This window comes from Rhodnius prolixus, unplaced genomic scaffold (genome assembly GCF_049639745.1).
Source record: "Rhodnius prolixus isolate KJV_2025 unplaced genomic scaffold, Rpr scaffold_9, whole genome shotgun sequence".
Lineage (NCBI taxonomy): Eukaryota > Metazoa > Arthropoda > Insecta > Hemiptera > Reduviidae > Rhodnius > Rhodnius prolixus.
This window is the reverse complement of record NW_027411604.1, coordinates 26,996,515-27,018,781: the sequence shown is the minus strand read 5'-3', so window position 1 is coordinate 27,018,781 and position 22,267 is coordinate 26,996,515. Positions and strand designations below refer to the sequence as shown.

At 29.1% G+C, this 22,267-nt stretch overlaps 1 protein-coding gene across 6 annotated transcripts in view; it reads left to right on the top strand.

Moving 5' to 3' along the window:
• Positions 1–21,203, top strand: part of ttk (zinc finger and BTB domain-containing protein ttk) — a 32,123-nt gene extending 10,920 nt beyond the window's left edge. For 2 of the 6 annotated variants that reach the window (XM_074129467.1, XM_074129468.1), the window contains exon 6: positions 17,046–21,203. In XM_074129467.1, coding sequence (XP_073985568.1) covers positions 17,046–17,779 — 734 coding nt within the window. In that variant the 3' untranslated portion in view covers positions 17,780–21,203. Of the gene's footprint in view, positions 1–2,474; positions 4,871–7,977; positions 16,169–17,045 lie in introns of those variants that run through there. The other 4 variants (XM_074129471.1, XM_074129472.1, XM_074129469.1 and 1 more) reach the window with 2 other exon arrangements.
• The last annotated feature ends 1,064 nt before the right edge of the window (positions 21,204–22,267 follow it).

Genomic DNA, 22,267 nt, shown 5'->3' with positions numbered 1-22,267 from the left:
CATTTCCTTGTTTGTCCGTTTGGTTCATGTCGTTGCTTTCAAAATGGTTTGTTGGATTCAATAACTATGTCTTTATGCTATTTTTTTATAACAACAAATACTCACAAAACTTAGAACTATTTTTGTATATAGTGGAAGGCAAGCGTTGAATGGTCCTTCGAAACAGATTATGGTCAAATAACCTCTCCTCGGAGTGAAATAGTCACCTGTTTTCGGTTATCAATGGGCATGAATATTGTTTGACTCTCTGGACGGTGCCTCTCTGCTATGATATATAAATGTAAGGTCCTTGCCGAGTATTGTCTCTAGACACCCAGCTATATTGGGTATAAGTCGGTAATGGTGGAAAGCTATGTTAATCACAAATTTGAAGAAATCTATCAGTAGAGTGTTGAGTCTTGTTAGATTTAGACGCCAATTTTTACAAGGTTTCTCAATATACAAAAAACAAAAATTTAAATTTTCGGACATTTTCAAAATTGGAGTTTTATGAAAACATTTCTAGGCGTCGTCTAATGGGTTCCTTTCTCTTAAGAATCCATTCCTAAACTTGCTTCTGTGTTTGACACCTTGCAACATTACATCTGAATTCTATATTTGCGTTATTTCTTTGTTCATCGACAAAGTCTTTTGTCTAGATCGCCTTCGATGATATTCGGGCGTTCTTCTTGTTTTAAGTTCTCAATACGAATATGCTCTACATTATCTTACATTAAGATCATGTTTTAATCAGAATTGTTTCTCAAAACTTTGTAAATGGTTGTCATATTAACATTAAACTGATAAGCTGCCTATCTCTGCAGATGTATGAAAATCTGAAACTGGTTAAAAGTAAAGAAAAATAAACAAATAGGTATTATTCTATCTCTAATCTCAACATTTTTATTGTACTTTAAGTCACTTGTTGCAAGAAGGAGTATCAAATCGCCCTTTGATATACAGCAAGCGTTGCTGCGTTTCATATCGAACTGTAAAGCTAAAACAAGACTGATCGGCCATTTGACTGTTTTCCTCTAATATTAAAGAAATGCCTCGATATGCTTTGTGTTTGTTCTACAGAAAATAAATTCATTATACGATACTGTTCTCTTTAATTTCGATGTCCACTAACGAGGTAATTTTCTTATATTATTTGCTGCGATGGTTGGTGTTCAAATGAAAGTGAATTGATATCGGCCAAATCGTCCCGTATCATCTATTGTATCATTCAATGTAATAATAAAATCAATCAAATCCGGAAAATCAAGAAAAGCCGTTGCACAGTATCGTATCAGTGAATGATACGCAACGGGAATACAATACTATTTGATAATAATATTCTTAGTTCATGAATTTTGAGTGTGCTGTTAGATCTGATGTCCTAGAATCGATACAATTTTTCATTATAACGAAAGCGTATAATTAAAAATCCATTCAATTTAATTTAGCCTTAATTCAATGAATATGTACTAAATTATTAAATTGTTGCTATCGTAAATAAACAAAAATGTTGCTCTGTAAATCTTGCTATACTTCAAAGAGAGGGGGGAAGAAAAACACTGTGATTGTCTGTATGTGTATTACATTCACAATTAAAACAAAATGGAACGAAATATCACTTTTTTTCATGTTAATTTATTTTTATTTAATTTTATTATTATTTTTGTGTTTGTTAAGTGTTGACATTTTTGAATTAGTGTTGATTATATTTTTAAATATTTCAACAGATGGGGCACCTTCCTCTCACCTACATTTGTGTCCTAATCTGTTTCAATTCGCGAAAGTAAATAAAATTTGCCAAAATGAAAACAACAAAAGAAAAGCCGATTGCGTTACAAGAATGTTCAGTGAATTTTTTTTTAATTTTTTAAATACTTGCAAATGCTAAAGTGTGCTCTTTGGAAGATATTTTTGCTGAATTCAAGAAGTTTGGCCGACCCCCTGATTGAAGTGTGAATTTGGAGAAAATTAAAATATATAAAAAAAAATTATTAGTAATTTGATTATAAAAACAAAAGGTAAGTTTAGGTTCAAAATTTTTCTAATAAAATTTTAGAATATTGTTATCATTTCTATTGAGGAATGTGTCCCATCTATTGTTTGGTTCTTGGGTCTTGCTAATTTTTTTTTTATTTATTTATTTTTTTTTTATACTATAAAAAAGGCCGTTTTATTATTTCTCTACAATTTTCCCTACATGCATGTTTCAAAATTGACATTGTCTTGCATTCTTTGGTGTTCCTTTTCTTTTCTTTTTAAATTTCTTTATTCACATTTTTCCTCGTTTTTTATTTTGTTCAGCAAATTGTGCCCATTTTTTGCATGTTAAAGTTTCATTTGCTTCCCTATAACAGAAATATCTATTTACTTTACAACTAGTAATTTTAGAAAAAATTATTAAAATACTCAAGCATGTTTTACTTTATGATATTATTATTGTTTTAAAATTTTTAATAAGCAATTTTTTTCTCTTTTTTGTTTTAAATTATTTTCAGGTTCGAAGTGTACAAATGAACAACGTACTTGTGATACGGATGATGAATCGCAACAATCAGATTTAATCTATTATGAAGATATGATTGCCTGTTCGCCGGCCTCTTCAGATATTGAAGAAAATGACGGAAATCAACCATATACTTACAATCAATTTGTAAATAAAACAAATTTAACAGTTGAAACTGAGAATATGGATGAAGATATTAGCCAATATGAACAGGATTCATTTCAATCAATAATAAATCAACAACAAAAATCACAGCATCAGCCACAATCACAACAACAGGCAACATTTACATCTACAATAGCAATGCAAAGTGCATCATCAGCACCAATAGTTACAGCAAATCGTAATAGAATTGACAAAATGTCAATAAGAAAATATTGTACCAGGGAAGGTAACCATATGTATCGTTGTAATGTCTGTTCAAAAACTTATACACATATTAGTAACTTTTGTCGCCATTTTTTAGCAGCGCATTATGGTATAAAACAGGATATACATTGTCCAGTATGTTTAAAACCATTTACTAGGAAAGATAATATGATGACACATGCAAAACAAGTGCACGGCATGTCATTTTTAAAAGGTAACAATAACAATGAAACAACTTATGACGCAAACATCGATTATAGCTGAAGAAATATCTTTATTAGACAATTAATATTATTTGTGATATGGATTGCTTACGCATTTAAGAAATTGATTAAGCAATCAAGAGAGTTCAATTTTTTCCCCATAAATGTTACCAAAGCCTTTGGAAGTCACTTAATGTACTATTCTCCCTTTAGCACTATTTTGAATAAAAAGTGCCTTGTCACTGTTAATTATAAAATTAATTATGAAATAAATATAAATTAGAATTGTTTAATGAGTAGGTTAATTATTGACATGTTGAAAAAGTGACGTATTCTTAAATAGATTTTCAAGAAAAGAAATTACGTTTTCGTTTTAAAATATAACAATATTGAGAAATGTTCTTTATTAGTGCCTTGTATAAATTAGAAAATAGTGTGTAAATTGGCCTTAAAAAGTTCGGAAAAAATAATTTTTCTAATAAGAAATTAAAACATTTTACTATCGCATTATTCTAAAAGAAAACAAAAACTCAAATTTTGATATACTGCTTCAACTTCGGCTCTTTAGGGTAGTGTCCGTTGAAAAGTGTCAATATCTGACGACTTTTTATGCAACATTCACGTGACATTTTATCATGCGCTTCACTATCGAAATAGTTTTCTTTCCATAGTTGTCAAATATTCTAAAATTTTTAGCATTTTTGTTTTCAATTACTGTTTTAGAAGGTCTGGAATAGAATTTTCATATTTATGTTCTGCTTATTAAGTAAAGTAGTACAAATTTTGAAAGGCATAACTGATCTCTGTTCACTTTATTTTTTTTAACTTTTTTCGATTCAGATTACAATCGATATCGCGTTGTTGGCTTTGAAAGTAGTTAACTGTTTTTCAGCCGAATGAGTTTCATGTTATGAACCCATAATGGTTACTTAATTTCGAGAGCTAAAGTACCAAGGACTTGGAAACAAGGATTATAACTAAAGGTCTTTGTAAATTGTATGTCCTTAAAAAGTAAATTTCCATCATACAAACAATTTATTGGTGCTGTTAATTCTTATAGATTCACCGGGTCGTAGAAGCAACAACCTGAGTTGACCTTTTTTTAGAGCGTTAGACGCGAAAAAATAATCGTATGAATCGATTTTAATATAAAAGAAATTCTGTTTTTATAGCTTCGAACGTAAAATTGGAGACTTTTTTTGAATTAGTTTATTCACTACCTCTCATCGCTCAGAAAAAATGTAAACTTAAATGCCCGTACATTAGGTTAAAAAATATTTTGGTAAATATAAGTTTGAAGATAAACTGCGTGTTGTGATTGCTTATATGATAAATTGTCAAATGCTGAATTGTACGAACCGATACATGGTAAATTCATTCGGACAATAAATAAAATATATTATTTTCAGGTTACCAATGATAAAAAAAATTGCTATCATACGGTTGTTCACCCGCTGTCGCTTTACATTATATTCAAAACAGTTTTATGGTAAAAGTTGTATTTACTATGTCCAAAGAAAACGAAGGTAACTTTACAAATATAACCTTGGAACATTTTGTTGTGGATAATAAGATGGCGTATATTTTTAAAAATTCAATTCTTGAGAAGTATTGTGGCATTAAAATAAAGTACATAAGAAAAAGCCTGCTACACCTCTTAATCGTTTTTCTTCCTCGATTACAAGATTCCTCAGAGGTTTAAGGGTGAAAATTTTATTTTATTTATACAGCCTAGCCAAATCAATATGGAATTTAATTCTAGTCTAGATTTTGCAGCATTTTTTTTTCGGTTAGTCAAAAGAATTACTTTTTAGTTTTTCTACCAAAGAAATTCCGGATTGCTATTTTTCATTAAATTAATTTTTTGGTTTGTTAGAAAACTTAATTTCCTTTGTTAGATAGGTATTTAGTAAGTTAAAAGTTATTTTAAAAGATAAAAACAAACAAAAAATCATTAATTGTAATAAAAAGTAATAATTTGTAATTAAATTCTTTGCTAAAAAATTAAAACAATGAGTGATTTTTTTTTTAATTTAATATAATTTAAGAAGTTTACAGGGCAGATTTTTTGTTGTGTTGTGGATAAAGTATTTTTAACTTTTCTATCTTTATGATTTCTATGTAAAAAAGAAATATATAGTGTAAAATGTAAAGAAATAAATAAATAAGGATTATAAAAATCACCAAGAAAATGTGTGATATTTAAAAGTGCACTTTGTATTAATAATAAATTATATATTTTATTTATTTCAAAAAAAAAATTGATTAAAGGATAATATTTTTGTTATTTGTTGTAAAACACTTAATAAAATAATATTGTGGATAATTAAAATTAGTAATATTATTTTTTGTCAATTAAACCGCCTACTCTACTTCGTAATTTTCCCCAATAAAATTCGTATGAAACAAGCATAGGTCATTTTAATCTCTTTCAGTTAATCAGAAAAAGTTTTAAGGCCCTTTACACAATCATATGTAGCCATTATAATAACAAATATCATCTGTATCTTTTAAATCATTCTATATCACATAGAAGGAAGTGTTGTGATAAGTATTAATACTTTTTGATTGAATTTAACCTTTACTGTCTATCGTTCTCAAGCAGATTTTCTTTATTTATTATTTACACAATAAGTACACGTTTAGAAGGTTTAAAAAGATAGGTAAGTATGGCGAGTTGTGTTAATAAAAGCGTTTATTTGTGATTGCCGTGTTAGTGTCATGAAATGCGACTACAATAGCAATAAGTGGAAGTACTGCCATAAATTTTCAGATTTTAAAATTTTACTAGATATTCATGTTCTTGAAAACAGTGGTCTTTGCAAAAATGGTATGCGTGTGTATGTAAACATTAGCTTAAAAACCTTAGACGTCAAACTTTAAAATTTCATTTACACTTCTTTATGAAATTTGACAATAACGTGACTATAAAAAAAAATCTATTACCTAGAAGTACTATTTTTCGAAAACGATTTTTGAATTTTTTCGAGATTTGGTTCCAACCTTTCTTTTGCAACTTGTTGCTTACATAAAAAATATATAATTTTATTGAAACAATTTGCCAGGACAATTCGATTGCGTCATTTCTTGGAGTTGAAACGTGAAGCACTATTTCATCGTTAGTGCGATCATATCTCTTATATTCTATAGAGTAGAATCAAATAGAACATTTTTTTTTTAAAATATAAATTCTTCAGTTTATTGCACGAGAATACACGCGGAGGAATTTTTAGGGCTTGTCTCTAAAGTGCATTTTCTCTATACACGGTTTTGCTATCGTTGTTTTTTTTTATGAATGAATTGAAAGTTTTACGAAATTCGAGAAGTTGATAGACAAAAAAACCGAAGTTCTCACTTATGTGCAAAATACTTGTGTTTTAAACTATTCATTTGTTTCTTGAAAACAGCTAATTTAGTCTAAAGAAAACCAACTTTATGTCATGAATGTCTTATAATATGTGTTCTTGTATATAAGCGTTACGTTATTTATCATCCTCTTGCGCAGATTATTTATACAGTGACATGGAATAGTTTTTATTATGATTTTATGATAGAACTTGGTTATTGTGGACGTGAGACAAGCAAGTTTTAATCTCCCTTTCAATAATTAAATAATTTTCTTTTTACCTTGAACAATTTATCTTGTAATAAATAAACATTTTTGCTTCTGTTCTGTTTTCATAAGAACCTTTAAGCTCATGTGGTCAGGGCGTTTGTAAAATTATTAAAAATTAATAATATTAAATGTAATGCACAAACATTCTCAAAGAAACAACTTGTGCATTAAGGTAATTATTATTTTATAATTAGAATGAATTATAATAATAGATTGTTAACAAATACGTACACATTAAATTAATTATTATCGTTGTTTTCCAGTCAGCAATATTATGGAGTTATTTTCTGTAAGTGTAGTTTGCTTTAGGTTTGATTTCGTAAACAATCTGTTAGATGTCTAATTTTAGTAATATTCACTAGTTACATACATTTATGTTCTTATTTTTTTATTATTATTATTTTTTTTATCACAGTAGTATTTTATGACAGGATATATTAATGGAGGTACTGGGAATTGCAAAGATACTCTACTTACTGTTACTCTACTTTAAAAAACCATTAGCTTCAACTAACATTTTGTCAGCTGATAAGTTCATCACTTCTCCAATTTTGAATTTCTTCATCACAAAATATTGATTCTTTAAGGCGACTGTAGCTTGTAACCACGTCAAGATATAGATGATCCCACCTTTGCCAATTCACAGCCTATCGTTGATTCCTAGATTAGAAAAGCGTATAGTTTATCCTTTGAGTATAGCTTCAGAATTCAGTCTTTATCTTTCATCCAATAATTTGACTCAAACCCACTGCTGACCATTAAGAAATTATTCTCATTTTTCCATAGACTTCTTGCAACATATTCTCCAAAAAGCAGCAAACAAAACTAACTTTAAGCCATTAACGATAGCTTGTGTTAAATTCAAATAGCTGCTGTTATTTTCTGTCAACACCACATTCGACCCCCTCAACAAAAGATCATCTAGAAACCACCAATCACCAAATAACGTTATGATGATGTAGCTGAACAGGTAACAAATTTATAATACCCAAAAGAAGGCAATAAATTTGCCGAAACGTTGGTAATATAAAAAGAAATTTGTCTACACAAAATTTTTTTGCCAGCTCCTCTAAATTTCCAAGGATAATCTATTAACAACGATCGGAATCCAAACCATCATTATAAAAATATAAGTACTAATATCGCGTTTTTTTAGAAATATATCCTGTCAAAATTTTGAGAAAATTATTTTAAAAAGAGATATTTACACTTCTGTATTATATAATTATTATGCATGAAAATTAGTTAACAAATTAGTTAACAAATTTATATTACCCAAGTTTTAATTGCTTGTGCGATTGTTACAGGAGAAGGAAGATTGAGGCTTGTTGCAGCAGCAGCAGTTGCTAGAGCTAACGAACTCGCGATGGCAGGTATGCCGCACATGGGAGCTATAGGAGGCAATGGTGGACTAACAAGTGGAATTGTACATGATGGAGAAAGTGACAGTGACAGCCTAATTGTTGACTCCATGGGTGATGTAGAAAATAACAATGAATTAGCCGAAGAAGATGATAAAATGATGCCATCGGCATTATTACATGAATTTGTTGAACCTACACGTCCACCTCCGACGGCAGCCACAAAACGGAGAGTAAGACGGCGTACATCAAACAGTGATCCAGCTGAAGCGTTAACAGAAATGTCTGTTAGAGGTTTAAATTTATTCCGTTACGCTTCAATTTCCGAAGGTGTTTATAAATGTATGGAATGTGCTAAAGCGGATATATTGAAGACGTTTAAAAATAAATATAGCTTTCAACGGCATGCATTCTTATATCATGAAGGACATCAAAGGAAGGTATTCCCATGTCCTGTTTGTGCAAAAGAATTTTCAAGGCCTGATAAAATGAAAAATCATATGAAAATGGTACACGATTGTTTTCTGCCCAAAGAATGTATGTACCCACCTGTTGGATATTATATTCCACAATAATAATTAATAATGATAATAATAATTGTAACTAATTGAGCATTTAATTTATATTTTGTAAATCTATCACTTATTTTAAATTGTAACAAACTAAAACTCAAAGAAAAAAAAACAAAAAACAAGTAATTAGTATAGAAATAGAGTACAAAGTGATCTTAAGTGTTCTTTGTAGAAAGATCTAGAGACCCTGCTTGAACACTATTTTATTCAAAATAAAAAAGATCAAAAGACCAAGAGGAAGTATGTGCAGATAATTGAGAGGTGCTTTTTTAGAAAATAATGATAAGAATAATATACTGAATAAGATTATTATATTTTAGGATTTAATAATCATAAATATATATATAAAGGAAAAATGATTATAGAACATTTCAATAATAAATGATTCGAAGTGCTTTAAAACTAAGTGCAATTTAAAATACAAAATAATGTCTGTTTAAAAAAATATATATCGTTAAAATTACAAGACATTATTTGCTACTTTGAGCTTTAATATTAAATTTTCTTTACTTTTTATAATAATAATAATGTATGTATATATAATATTGCAAGTTCATCAGTTATATAAAATTGGTGTAACCAGTTTCTGCAATGAGAAAAGTAAGTCTAATTGATATTTTTCCGAAATTTAAAAAAAAAACCTTTTCTGGTAATGTCTGAAACTGCGGCCGCCAAAATCATTATTTTGTTATTAATGGAAGGTTCTAGCTGATTATTTATTTAGCCATGATAGTAGAAGGTTATGGTTTCGAAAGTTTCCTCCCCTATGGTTTTAGTGACTATGGTTTTTCAATTATTTATAAAAAATGCAGTAGAAATTTCAGACAATTTATTTTGTCATCTGCAAGGTCTGGGTTTCCTACCGGCACACTGGAGACAATACCAAAGAGTGGAATGATAAAACTTCAAATAGAAACATTTTAAGAGTAATTTCTAATTTAAATCAGAATTTTAATTTCATAATTTTCCCAGGTTATGGTAGGAAATATCTAAAGATTCGAGTAGGGTCTGTCATTCCTAGCACTTATTGTTGAGACAATCTATGCTGTGCAGTCTGTATAAACGATGTACTCCTTACTAATCCAGATCCTGAAGACAGATTTATTGTTAAAAGTTCTCAATGCATTTTTTTAAAATTTTTTTTTTCCTAAACTTTTTGAAAATTGTGGGCTACCTATCTGTTTTTGGGAAAAACAAGATCGAAAGCCAAGTATTTCCAAGAAGTTGACAAGAAATATGTGTACATTTTTTTAATGATTTTTGATTGAATATCCGTAGTAATCTTTTAATACAAAATAGTAAAACAGTTGCGAATCATAACATAGGTTCACCCCACTACAATTGCCGTTGTAATAAACGACGGAAATTTCATGCATCTGTCTAAGTAAAAACAGATAGACGGTTGATGAAGTTAGTTCCGAAGTTAGTCAGAATTAAGAAATAAAATCATTGTATTACTAAGGCTGCAGTCTCAGAAATTTACCTTAAATGGAAATAAGTAATTTGTGCAATATGGTCTGATGAGAAATTATGAAAGAAATAAGTTGAAACCGAAATATATTTTCAGATTTGTGCTTCCTAAATAGAAGATAATTTAGAATTTTTTTTTTTTGTAAAAATCCCAAAAAGCCTTCATTTTTGTTCCAGTTCAAAACTGACAATTTGTAAGTAATGTCCGGGAATAATTTAGTTTTTTTTTTTACTAGTGAATCACTATTGAAATAAAATTATAGACCAGGCATTGAGCCGAAACATTTTGTTTAGATCGAAGCTATGAGCTCACTTCTCTACTTTTGAGCACTTACTTGGTTGGATAAGTAATGCAAGAAAATATAAATTATTTCAGCTCTGACTCCAATTTCCAAGTCAGATAGTGTGCTTATAACTTAACAGAAACTTGATTAGTGGGAGTCAAATTTCCCTACTCAAATCTGTTGATTGAATTTCTGAAGGTGGATGATGAACAGTCATGCAGTGATGGAATAAGGTGTTGATGTTTGTATTTTTCGCAGCGATATACGTGGTTTACTATTACTTGATCGGTTTGTTTTATTGAGGTATAAGTCGGATAGTTTAAAAACTCATCAACCATTAAAAATTTCAAATTTACTAACCCTCAACTATTATTTTTCGAACCTATAGAAATTTCTATCAAACTAAATATTTGTTCTCTAAAGGTAAATCTGGATCATTTTATTTATCAAACATAAAAAAAGTAAAAGTCAAATATATATTATAAGGAGAAATATCATTTAATAAATTGCAATTTTCATTATTATTTTTTTTTGCTGCCCATAATCTTATGTTTATTATTATTACATTGTAAAAAATGGGACCCCTTTTTTTCTTAATGAATGACAATTTTTTTTTGAAATTTTTTTATTATAAATAGTGATACAGTTATTCATAGCTCGATATTTCTAAATTTTTGAGATTTCACTTTATCAATCTCATTGTTTCTTTCTTCATATGTAATTAAAAGTAGTGAATTTAGAAATTTCATTACCTTTTAAAGGTTTTCCAGAAAAATCAGGAAATATCAGCATGTTCTAAAGTAATCAAAGAATGTTTAAAAAAAAATACCTTTTTTTTTCATCGATTATTTTCACTTAATCGACCGTCATATTTGTTGAAATGTCTTTATTTAAATGTTTAAAAACTGATGATCTTTACTTTAGTGAACCAACAAGGTTATTATGTTTCTAAATAGGTACCAGGCTTTTTCGAACTTGGCAGGCAAGATAGCAGCTATTTTTACTAAAAAGGTTCACGATTTATTAATCAATTTATTTTTTTTTCTGATAATCAGGTTCCATTAAAACAAAAAATTTTCTCTAGCATTTCTTTATTATTATATTATTTTGAATTTAGGTTTTTTTTTAATGCATCGCTGGTCTCCGGATAGTGTTCTCTTGTTACAGATAACACTGCCCATCACTATTATTATTATTATTATTATTATTGCTTTAGCGTGCTAAGGAAACTGCAAGTGTTCAGCTTCTACCTCTCTCTTTCTCCCATTTTATGGTTATTCTACTTTCCGCATAGGAATTCCTCATGCTGGTTATAACCGTTTGCGTCTAGCTACTCTTGTGGTAATATCTGCTTCTCTGAGTTGATTGCTAGTATTTCAAGGCAGGATTTCCAAGACATATGACCTAGTCCACAAATGGGCCTCTGTGGGTTCAATGAGATTTCTCTGATTCCCCCCCCCCAAATTTGCATTAATAATCCCAGATAACTCTATCCTTGGCTAGTGATGAAAGAGATGTCAACCTCTTTTCATATGTGATTTATTGTCATCCAAGAAACATTATCCGTAACAACTTGTAAATGTTCGTTTATATTATTGCTTAGTATTTTCAGTTTTATTTTCAATACTTGTTTTTATGAAAGTCTCTCAAGATAGTGGTATCAGGCGAGAAGACTGGCCAGTTTTTATGTTAAGTGTTTCTCTACCACTTTAGCTCTCAGTCCATTGCTTAAATATAACTTTTCTGAATTGGCAATTGTGTACTGGTGGTCCCGTTTTAATTTATATAACTTAATTGAAGACTTTAGGATTTAAGAGCTTATACAAAATAACTTAATTACATTTGGAAAGTTAAAACAAACGTTCGATGATCAATATATTTTGGTTAAAATAAAAAAACGCATCAGTCATTTTTTATTTTTGTTTTATTTTGTTTACTGTTTGTTGGTATATTCTTTGTTTAAATTGCAAATTAAATTTGATAGACATATCACTATTTTTATTTAGTATTTCATTTTGTTTAATTTATTTATATTTTTAAAAAACTCATTGAATGCACAATAATATTATAATTTAGTTTTTATTTTTCTAAAAAAGTTATTGTGGGATTTCACACTCATATTATTTAAAAGCACAAAATATAACTTAAGTTTTTATTTATAACTTTTTTGTTGTTTAAAGAGATAGACTATATTTCTAGTTTTCACTTTCTTTATGATAGTGCAATTATTTAAAAAAAAAAAATTAATGAGATATTTATATATAATTAAAAATTTATAAATATATGCATATATATATATATACATTACACAAATTTGCGATTTTGTATAGATAATATTAAATATAGTTTCTTAATTTTTGTTTCTCCCTATTTTCAGTTAATGATTAAAAAAAAATCTTTCAAAAATGTTAATTAATTAATTCTTCTAATGGAGAGAAAAAAAAAAGCATTCGTCTACTTGCCCTTCTTAATGTTTGGTAGATTGTGGTGTAAATATATTTTATTTCTGTTAAGTTTTATATTCAGAGCAATATATAAATTTCTTTTGTCCCTTTGTTCTTTTAAGAAAAGAAAAATCTCACATAGAAGTGCCTTATAGAATTACTACTCTGTGATTTTTTTAAAAATATATATATATTATATATATAAAGTGCTTAATATTTTTTGAGAAAGTTATTTTTAAAAATATAAAATAAATTTTAACACATAATTATTGTTTTTGACATTTTTGTTTGAAAATTTGTAATTAAATAAGTACAATATTTATTTAAAACTGAGTAAAGTAATGCTTTTCTTACATGAAAGTTGGGTAGAAAAAATACTTCATTACGTTTTTTCTACAATGTATTAAATTGGAATTCAAGTTAGAAGAATATAATGAATACAAAGAGGAAGATTCATACCTTCCTATACTTTAAAAGTTGACTGGATAATTTTAAATTAAAAGGTCTAGAATTGGGAAATTCTTTATTATTTAATCAATAAATTTTACTTTCCTCTTAAAAAAATGTTTGCTCAACTATTATGTTTATTGCTCGATATTTAGCCCTTCTTTCTGTAACTATAACCAATTAGTGAGCCAAAATTCGAAGTCCCTTTAAAACTTTGGTAGCAAAAACTTACATCATATTTCCATCTTCTTCGTCTTTGTAATTTTTGTTTAATATAGGAACTCATTTTCGAGGTTACGTGAGCGATCTTTCGTTGTATTGCTCAAATGAGTACTCTCAAAAAGAAGGACATTTCTTAGCTATAGGTTATGTACACGTCTAGCTAAGTTTAGTAGAGATCGGATATAAATGGCAGAAACGTCGGTTTTTGATCGTACGGATTGTCAGAATACATTTTTTTTTCTATCAAAATAAGGATAATACAAATTATTTGGCTTTTAATTTGGGATTACCAGATACAAGTCGGCGAGCGGCTTTCAAGGGAGTTTAAATTGTTGTGGAATGTTTTTACGGCAACTTCTGGAATCCATGGCGACTGTTCGGGGAAAGGGCTTTAATTTTGCGTTAGTCACTCCTAATTAATAGAAAGTATTATAATGCTGGAGCAAGAATTTTCTTAAAAATCTTCCAGAAGTGCAAAATCTAAGACAAGAAGACCTACTAGACAAGGTATATTTTCCAGGTTCTCCCTCTCTAATTCATTCAGCAAGGATTTCTCATTAAAATAGGCAATTTTTACTTAAGCTGCTACCAGAAAATAAAATTTAAAGGAGAACTTAGTGAATTTTTTTTTTATCTCTTGTTACTGACTATACACAGCATGGTTGACGATTACGTGATATGATTGCTTAGAGTTTCGTTACATCCTGATGATTATCCAATTTCATACACTGGCAGAAAAAATATAATGTATTTCAAAAATTCAATTTCAATCTTGTGGGTTTTAAAAGTTTTAATTAATTTTTTCATTTAGTTACCTTAAATTAACTTCCAAAATTTTAATTTCTGTCACAGTTGATTTTTTTCCTTTGTTTTCCTTTTTAAGAACTCAATTTTATTTTTTCTTTCTTTTTCGTCTTCTACTTTATAAATTAACATAGTAGAAATTGTTCTTTTAAGTGTTTATATTTATTTCTTAAAAAGTAAATATTAATTTTTTTTTTTTTAAAAAAAAAAAGGTAAAATAAATTCTTAAATTAACATGATTTAGAATATTAATGTGTTATTTTATTTAATGTTTAACAATTTATTATAAAGATGGCGGAGATATATGAAATTTTTTTTAATGCTCTGTTTTTGTATATTCGCTTATTAAGAATAAAGTCAAATTGGTCATGTAGATAGAAATCCGTGAAAGTAGAATGCTCTTAAACAATTGAATTATTAAGTTAAAAATTTAAGGGCAGTCTGAATGTAAACAAGGATTAGTTTAAAAACGAGTTTATTTATAAAGTATTGGCGAAGTTATGTGTAGGTAACTTCTCTTCAATGTTTAAATTGTTGGGTATTTTAATGTTGTGTAATTGACTAGTTTTCGTCATTAAAATTTTGCCCTTCCTTCAGTCTTGTTTTTGGATTACCAGAGCTTAATCCAAAGAGTCTAGCATTCATTCCATCCACAGATTCTGCAAAATCGCTGCTTCTTTAACAGCAAATCTTTCCTAATTGCTCCCTACTGCAGAACCTTCCATAATTCTGAAGAATGTCCTGATATTCAAACCGGGCAGAAGGACTGAGGCTCATTTATACATTGCTTTTTTCGTTTTTATTCTTGCGATGCTTACAGTTTATTTTCTGTTGATTGTGGAATTAATAATATCGTTAAAATATCTATTAATGAATCATCTGTTTCAATAATCCCTTGGAGTAAAAGCGTGGATAATCCTTAAGATCCCAAAGTACGATGCACAAAAATATAATCAAATCCTTCTTCGGATTCGTTCTTCGTTCGGTTGTCTAGTTTAATAACCAATGAAGCCATTCATCGAAAAGGGAATGTTCTGATCACCAAGTTCCTATTCTGACTTTCTTCACAGCTAATATTTGTACTGAAGGTGGTTTGAACAATAATGAGTAGAAAAAGTTCAAAGTACGGAACTTATGATTTCACAGTTTTTTATTACATTTTTCCTCTAAAGCTACGATTTAAAGCTGAAATAATCTAAAGTTAGTAAAATGTGTGCGAACAGTACCAACTTGGCCAATGCTATTTATTTGTTCAACGTTTATAAACACAATCACTTGTATTTTTTAACTGTTCTTGAAAATGAAATGAAAAATTCTGCTTTTGCGTTAAGAGTACTAATTTATTAGACACGTAATTATCAGAATTAGTAACAGTATTCTGAATTTTATTTATGTCTCGTCATAAACAAAAAATATTATTTATAATATAAAGTAACAAAGTGCAATGAGTCATTCCCCTTAGATCTTATTTCTTAGTTTATGCACTTAGGTAATTATTATTAATATTTTGTTTTGAATTTCTGTTGCGCTCTTTATAGTTACAATAATTGTTTTGTACGCGTTTTATATGTGCACTTTTAGAATTTTCATACTGTTTCTACTTAAAAAATTGTACTAATTGTTTTTTTTCTGATGGGTAGTTAGTTGGACGTAAAGCCCGCCTGAAAAATAGGCATTACTTTACTTTTACTAATTCTATGTTCAAGAATTAATTGTTTTCCAATTAAAATTTTTTCCATTTATTGAATTAGCTTTTGCAACAAATTATTGTTCCAACATTATTTTCGATCTTTTTCCATGTACAATACTAAAAATTATAATTGTCCATATTAAAATGAAAAAAAAATAAAAAATGTAATTACTATAAAATAAAATATAGAATCTACCTCCATCATTTTTTTTCTTTTTTTTTTTTTTAAATACGAAGCGTATTAATGAAGTATGTTTTTTTCTTAAGTTTAGAAAGATTGGAGAACAATATAAGAAAATTTGAATTTGAAGAATATTTAATTTAGGAATTAGAAACGTTTTTTTCTTTCCTATGTAATGTTTAAATAATTGTTCAAAAACAGATTGTATATCAGTTCTATAAATAGTTGATATTTAATATATGAACTTACTCAATGAGGTCATTGAATGAGAGATTTCCTACCAGTCAGTTTCATTTCGGAAATAAATAACCAAATGAACTTGTATCAGTTTCATGTTAAAAGTATGTATATTACTTAAAAATTGGGTTTTCCGATCAAGTCAATCTGTACAAAGTACAATTACTTTTAATGCGAAATCATTTTACAATTCCTTGTGCCCCAAAAGGAAATTTTTCTGAACTTTATTCATAATTCCGGCAAAAGTGCTTTTTACACTAAAATTTAATCTTTTTCCTCGTCCTTCTTTCTTTTCTGAGGCAAGTTTTAGTTAAAGCCACCTGCCTTTTAATTTCACTATCAACAGCTCATTTTTGCTTAAATATTAAGCAATGTAGAATCTATCTGTCCAGAAATACATCCTCCATTTTGTCCTCGCCACCTGTCATGTTTGGCAGAATATTCATGACTATTCTGTTGCTTTACACGGCTCGCAAGATGTTGAAAGATACTTTTTTAATTTGGGATTCCCTCTGAGTTACAAAGGGATTAGTTATAATCAAAAGGAGGCGTAGGCTTAAAATTGTTTTAATAATTATTGATTTTGTATGTAAATTTATGTTCTTTATTGCTTTTGTAAATTTTATATACAGTTTGATTATATAATGTGTTATGCTTTTACAGATAGTTGTCTTCAAACGGTGAGTGTATCCATCTGCGAGGATGTATCAATTACTCCAACTGCTGGATTAGTTGCAGGACGTTTTCGTTTTGGCGCACACTTGTCACCAACAGCCAATGCCGAAGATGTTGTTATAACTCCAATTACAGGCGACGAAGATGTAAGTCTAGATCCAATACATTTCGCTCCGGGAGTACATTTTCTTAGCCACGAATCGTTATCAATTAAAGAAGAACCAACAGGTGGGGATGAAATTGAAGATGATACAGAAGGTGTGATTCCTGGTCGTAGAGATTTATTAGAATATTTAATTAATGAAGACGGCTCGGTTGTATGTAAATGGTGTGGAGAATTATTACCATCAAGGACACATTGGTACAGACATAAGTACAAATTTCACATATCCAATCCACCTGGTACATCTAGTCTGTTTAAGTGTTATAGGTGTAATGTGTTTTTTAAATCACGCAAAGGTTACCTTGGGCATGTAAGTACAAGGCATACTAGGTTAGAACAGAAATTTGTTATTGAAAGGGACGATAAACAGCCGTGTCGAAGGGGTAGAAGAACCAGCGAAGATTTTCAAGGGAATCCAGAGGAATATGAAAAACAAAGAGAAAAAGAAGAAAAACTTGTTGCTGATATTATTGACAGGGTTAAAAGAGAATGCGAAGCACAAGGTTCCACAGTTACGAGAAAAGGTTATTCCAGAAGATCAACTGTTATGAATACATGATTAGCTTTTAATTAGTAACTCCATCCAATAACGAACAAAAAATCCTACTAATCATTTTTTGTGCAATTTAAGTTAACTTTTTGTAAATTAGTTTCTATAAAAATTTAGAAAGTGAGGATATTTGAGAAATATCAATTTCAACTTGTTGTAACGATTTTGTTAGATTTTGTTTTTTAAATTAATAACACCTATACGACTGTTAAAACTGTGATTTTTTTGTAATGTGTATTATAATTGTAGATATTTCCTATTCAAACTTATTGTTAAGAAGTTCTTTTTAAGTAGTATGAGTTTAGCTGTTTACTGTTTCGTTTTATGACCAGCTTCAGACGTTGCCACTTTGTGCAATCCATAAATACAATAATTAGAACATGTTCAGTAATAGAGCCAAAGCGAGACGTAATTATTCATTGTAAATTTTAGCTTAACTCTTTAAGAACTACGTTATCTCGGATTTATGTTTATCTATTGCCTATTGCTATATCAATTTCACGATGGCCGCCCTGAACTGACTTTGATTTTGAAGTAGTAGCCACTTAACCTAGAATCCAGATAGTGTTTTACTGAACGGTTTGATTTCACAGTTTTCATATTTTTCACTTACTGTCCTCCTATTAGTTTGTTTTAGAGGAATCATTATAATTATCTACACTTTAACAGGCGTAGTTGTCCTGGAGCAACTGGTTTTTGTCTATGATTTTTTTTTCAGGCTTCTCTATTTCTAGCTTGCCCTTTTCATCTTCTATCGTCGTGTGCTGGCAGATTATACACCATTCTGAATCTTAGGCGTTCACTTGGTACTTTCCATTTCATTACGGTACTCTGGAGTTCTTTGACACATCATGGCATAACCCATTTCGTTCCCATGATTAATAATTTAATGACCAGTGAATTTTCTTTTGTTTTTTCTATTACTATTTACAACTATTCATTCTATTAAACGTATTGTATTATTTTTTTTTCTACTTTTAGTACTATTGTGAAACTATTTACTTTTCTGCTTCACTCAGCAGGAACACAAATCACGTGGCCACTTCTGAAGCCGACCTTTGTATGTATTGCAGATTCCTCTATTAATATAACCCTTGATAAATATCCTTCAATTTTAAATATATGCAACAAATTATAGCTTTTTTGGGGGGAGGGGTAATTTAAAGCTTTAAAAAATAAAGAGAATGAATAACAAATAGAAACACACAAATAATAAATCTTCAACAGACATAACAGAAGCATAATTAGTTCCTATTTAGAGGGTACAAATTAAACAAAATCATGTAATATTACTTTTTACTGTTTTTAATCTTCATTTTACATCATGTAAAAAAAAATCACATCATTACTTCCAATTATAATCCAGTATATTCTTTTTTTTCCACTATGTACTTCCATTATTTGTGCGTGGAGTGAATGAATTAACGCATCTTAGGTGTACAAAACTTCTTTTAATCCAATATTTATTAATATTATTGTTTCACAATATATTTTGAATTTAAATGTTTATAATTACCAAATGAATTTTTTTTCTGTGTATTTTCAATTCTTTTATTGTTTTTAACATTTTTTTTTTGTAAAGCTTGATAATAAGTGATAGTAATTAATGAGGTTATTTTATTTATTTGTTGATAGTCAAAAGAGCTTTTACTAAGAAATAAGAAAATAATCAGGAATAAAATTAGTAAAAAAACTAATGTAAACTTGAGTAGGGATATTATGAGATACTTTTTGAAGTATTTGTTTCTCTTTTATTCATCTTTTCTTTGATGTTAATAAATAGTCCTATAAAGCAATGGGATTGTAGTCATTTATCCACAATTTGTTAATTGGCAGTCGGGATTCCCGTATATCTAGTGAATATCACCTTAGGGGGAAGTGATGTATCACAAGCGATCGAGGTTCTAAGGAGCTAATTTACCATATAAGATTCAACTTGGTTAAGTAAGGGAGCACAGTTTTATTCCTTAATGTTGCAGGAATTCATATCATGTCGTCCTACACAAAAATTGCAATGTTTTAAAGATTAGTCGGGGCTCCATTGGTTTTCCTTTTATTTTAAAATATAGTGTTCTGTATGTGATGATTTAAAATTATTGTTGATTTCGTTTTTTCTTTACATTGCCAAGAACTACACTGTGTGGGATTGTTTTAGGACTTTATGGTCGTCTTTGAATCGAGCATAGAAGTTGTTTTAGAAATTCACCAGAATTTTGCGATCCTGTCATGTAATCCGACAGATTTTGAGATTACTATTTTATTATTTTTACCTTGTGGAAATCTCGGTTATTAATTTTGCGGTTAAGAGATTCATGAAAAGACTTTGAAGAATCTTGGCGACTAGATTTTCGTCACTCAGGGATACATATATGTACTTGAAGGGAGTAAGCAATCTTAATTTTTGGGTACTTTTCATGCAGTAGGTTTAGAAATAGATCAATACCTACTTTGCAGAAATAGAAACAGCTTCACAAGTGTCAGAAATATTAGCGGGACCAACCGGCTTCCTCTTTATCAATTAGTTAAACCTTCACCAGTCTAGTTGTCTTCAGATATTTTGTTGCCATGGTATCCTTGAAATTTAATAGTAATCTGATGGAGTTTTGATAAGGCAAAACACTTGAAAGATTTGATAAACTAGTATAGTCTATTCAAATTAGGAAAACAACTTTGGCAATCCTCCATATCATTGTTTTATGTGGGTTTGGTTTAGTAGTTACTAGTAAGGTCTTGCAAGTGGAATATCCCCAGATCAAGCCCCGCATGTAGCTACTTTTTTTTGTAATGTTAATAATATAGAATGTGCTTCCGCTCCCCGTCCACGGCACCTAATTTAGTAGTTGAATGTTAAGCTCCGCTTGAAGAAAAAAAAAAGATTTCTTTATTTTTGAGATGGTTTTAAACGTTTTTAATAATTATTAGATTTTTTCAGTGAATCAGTAAATAAAAATCTGGAGGAGTAGAAAATACGAAATAATTGATTATCCCTAGCCATTTTTGCAAGTTTGCAAGTGTTCTAAGACTATATTTTATTTGAGAAATAATAACAGGAAGAAAATAATTGAACTATGCTGCCTTTAATGTTGTAGGATAAACATGTAACTAAATTACTTTTATTTGTTTCCTTGTTATTTTTTTAGTAATATTATTTTGGTTAAAGGAATCGAAATTTTTCTTTAAGACAAAAAAATAACTTAGTTCATGCTTACTAATGTTAAAATTTATTTCTTGTTTAGTCTTCCTTTTGAGTTGTTATTGTTCTGCATAATTATTTATTTTTACGCCATAAAATGGATTATAGGTTAGGTTTTTCCTAAGCTCATGGAGTGAACAATGTGTACAGATAAATAATGTTATTTGTATAATTAATTACCTCATTATTTGTGAAATATGTACATTGTTTCAATAAACAAAAGTGCCAAATGTTATGACACATAGTAGTTTTAATAATTTACAATTGCAGAAACTCATTTAAAAATAAGATAACCAATCAAATTTTTGTTGTTGTTGTTAATTTACCATTTCATTTATTTGTGTACATATTTGATTATCACTAACGTAATTGTGGAAGAATGTGTTCAGACAATAATCGTGACTGAACTATTTTGAAAAATAAATTATAAATGGGCTCTTGGTAATAACATTTATTGCCATCAATACAATTTCTTTTTAGATCAGTATTAATATAGTTTGAATTTTAAATATGAACATAGATGAATCTTTACTATACATATAAGAAAGAACAGAAAGATGAAGAAATAAAATGTAATTTACAAAGTGCTTTACATTGCATTTAAATTTGAGACTGATTTATCTAAGTCCTTCGTTAAATATGGTTCTAAGGATTCAAGGAAGAGTAGATTAAATGAACATTGATGAATTATTGCTGGATAGAATGTTTATTAAAGTAGGGGTTTAGGCAGGGAGATTTTTGGGCTTCTTCACTCCCTAAGTGGATTTGGTGGGTGTGGGTGTACTGGAAGAACGATTAGCCTGATTGTAGAATTACAATAAAGAATCAATACCTTGGTCTAAGAGATTAATTAGCCAATAAAACTATAGGAAGCTAAAATTTTAAAAGAACGATTGTGAAATTTGGAGCTCTAAAGTGACATGCTTTAGCAGATAGAAAGACTTGTTCTAGAGAGGGAGGACAGTAGGTGTTTTGGGATGAAATTCCAATTTACCTTCTAACTACAGCAGCCCTTAACCAAGGAATATTCAGACAATTACCAAGTGCCTACCCCGTTAGAACTCTCTTAGATTCTGGAATTTATTCGTCATTTGGGACTGGGAGTGGGAGTGTGCTATAAGGATTCGTCTGGTAAAATGAAGCGGGGCACAATCGCACCAAAAAAAGTACCACTTTACTGAATAAATTTTTAAATTTGTTTACATTTTCTTGAAAAAGGCTCATACTATTTTATCTAAATCTTTCACATTCGTTACATAGACTTACATCTATAATTTTTTTATTTTTTATTTTTAATGTGTGAT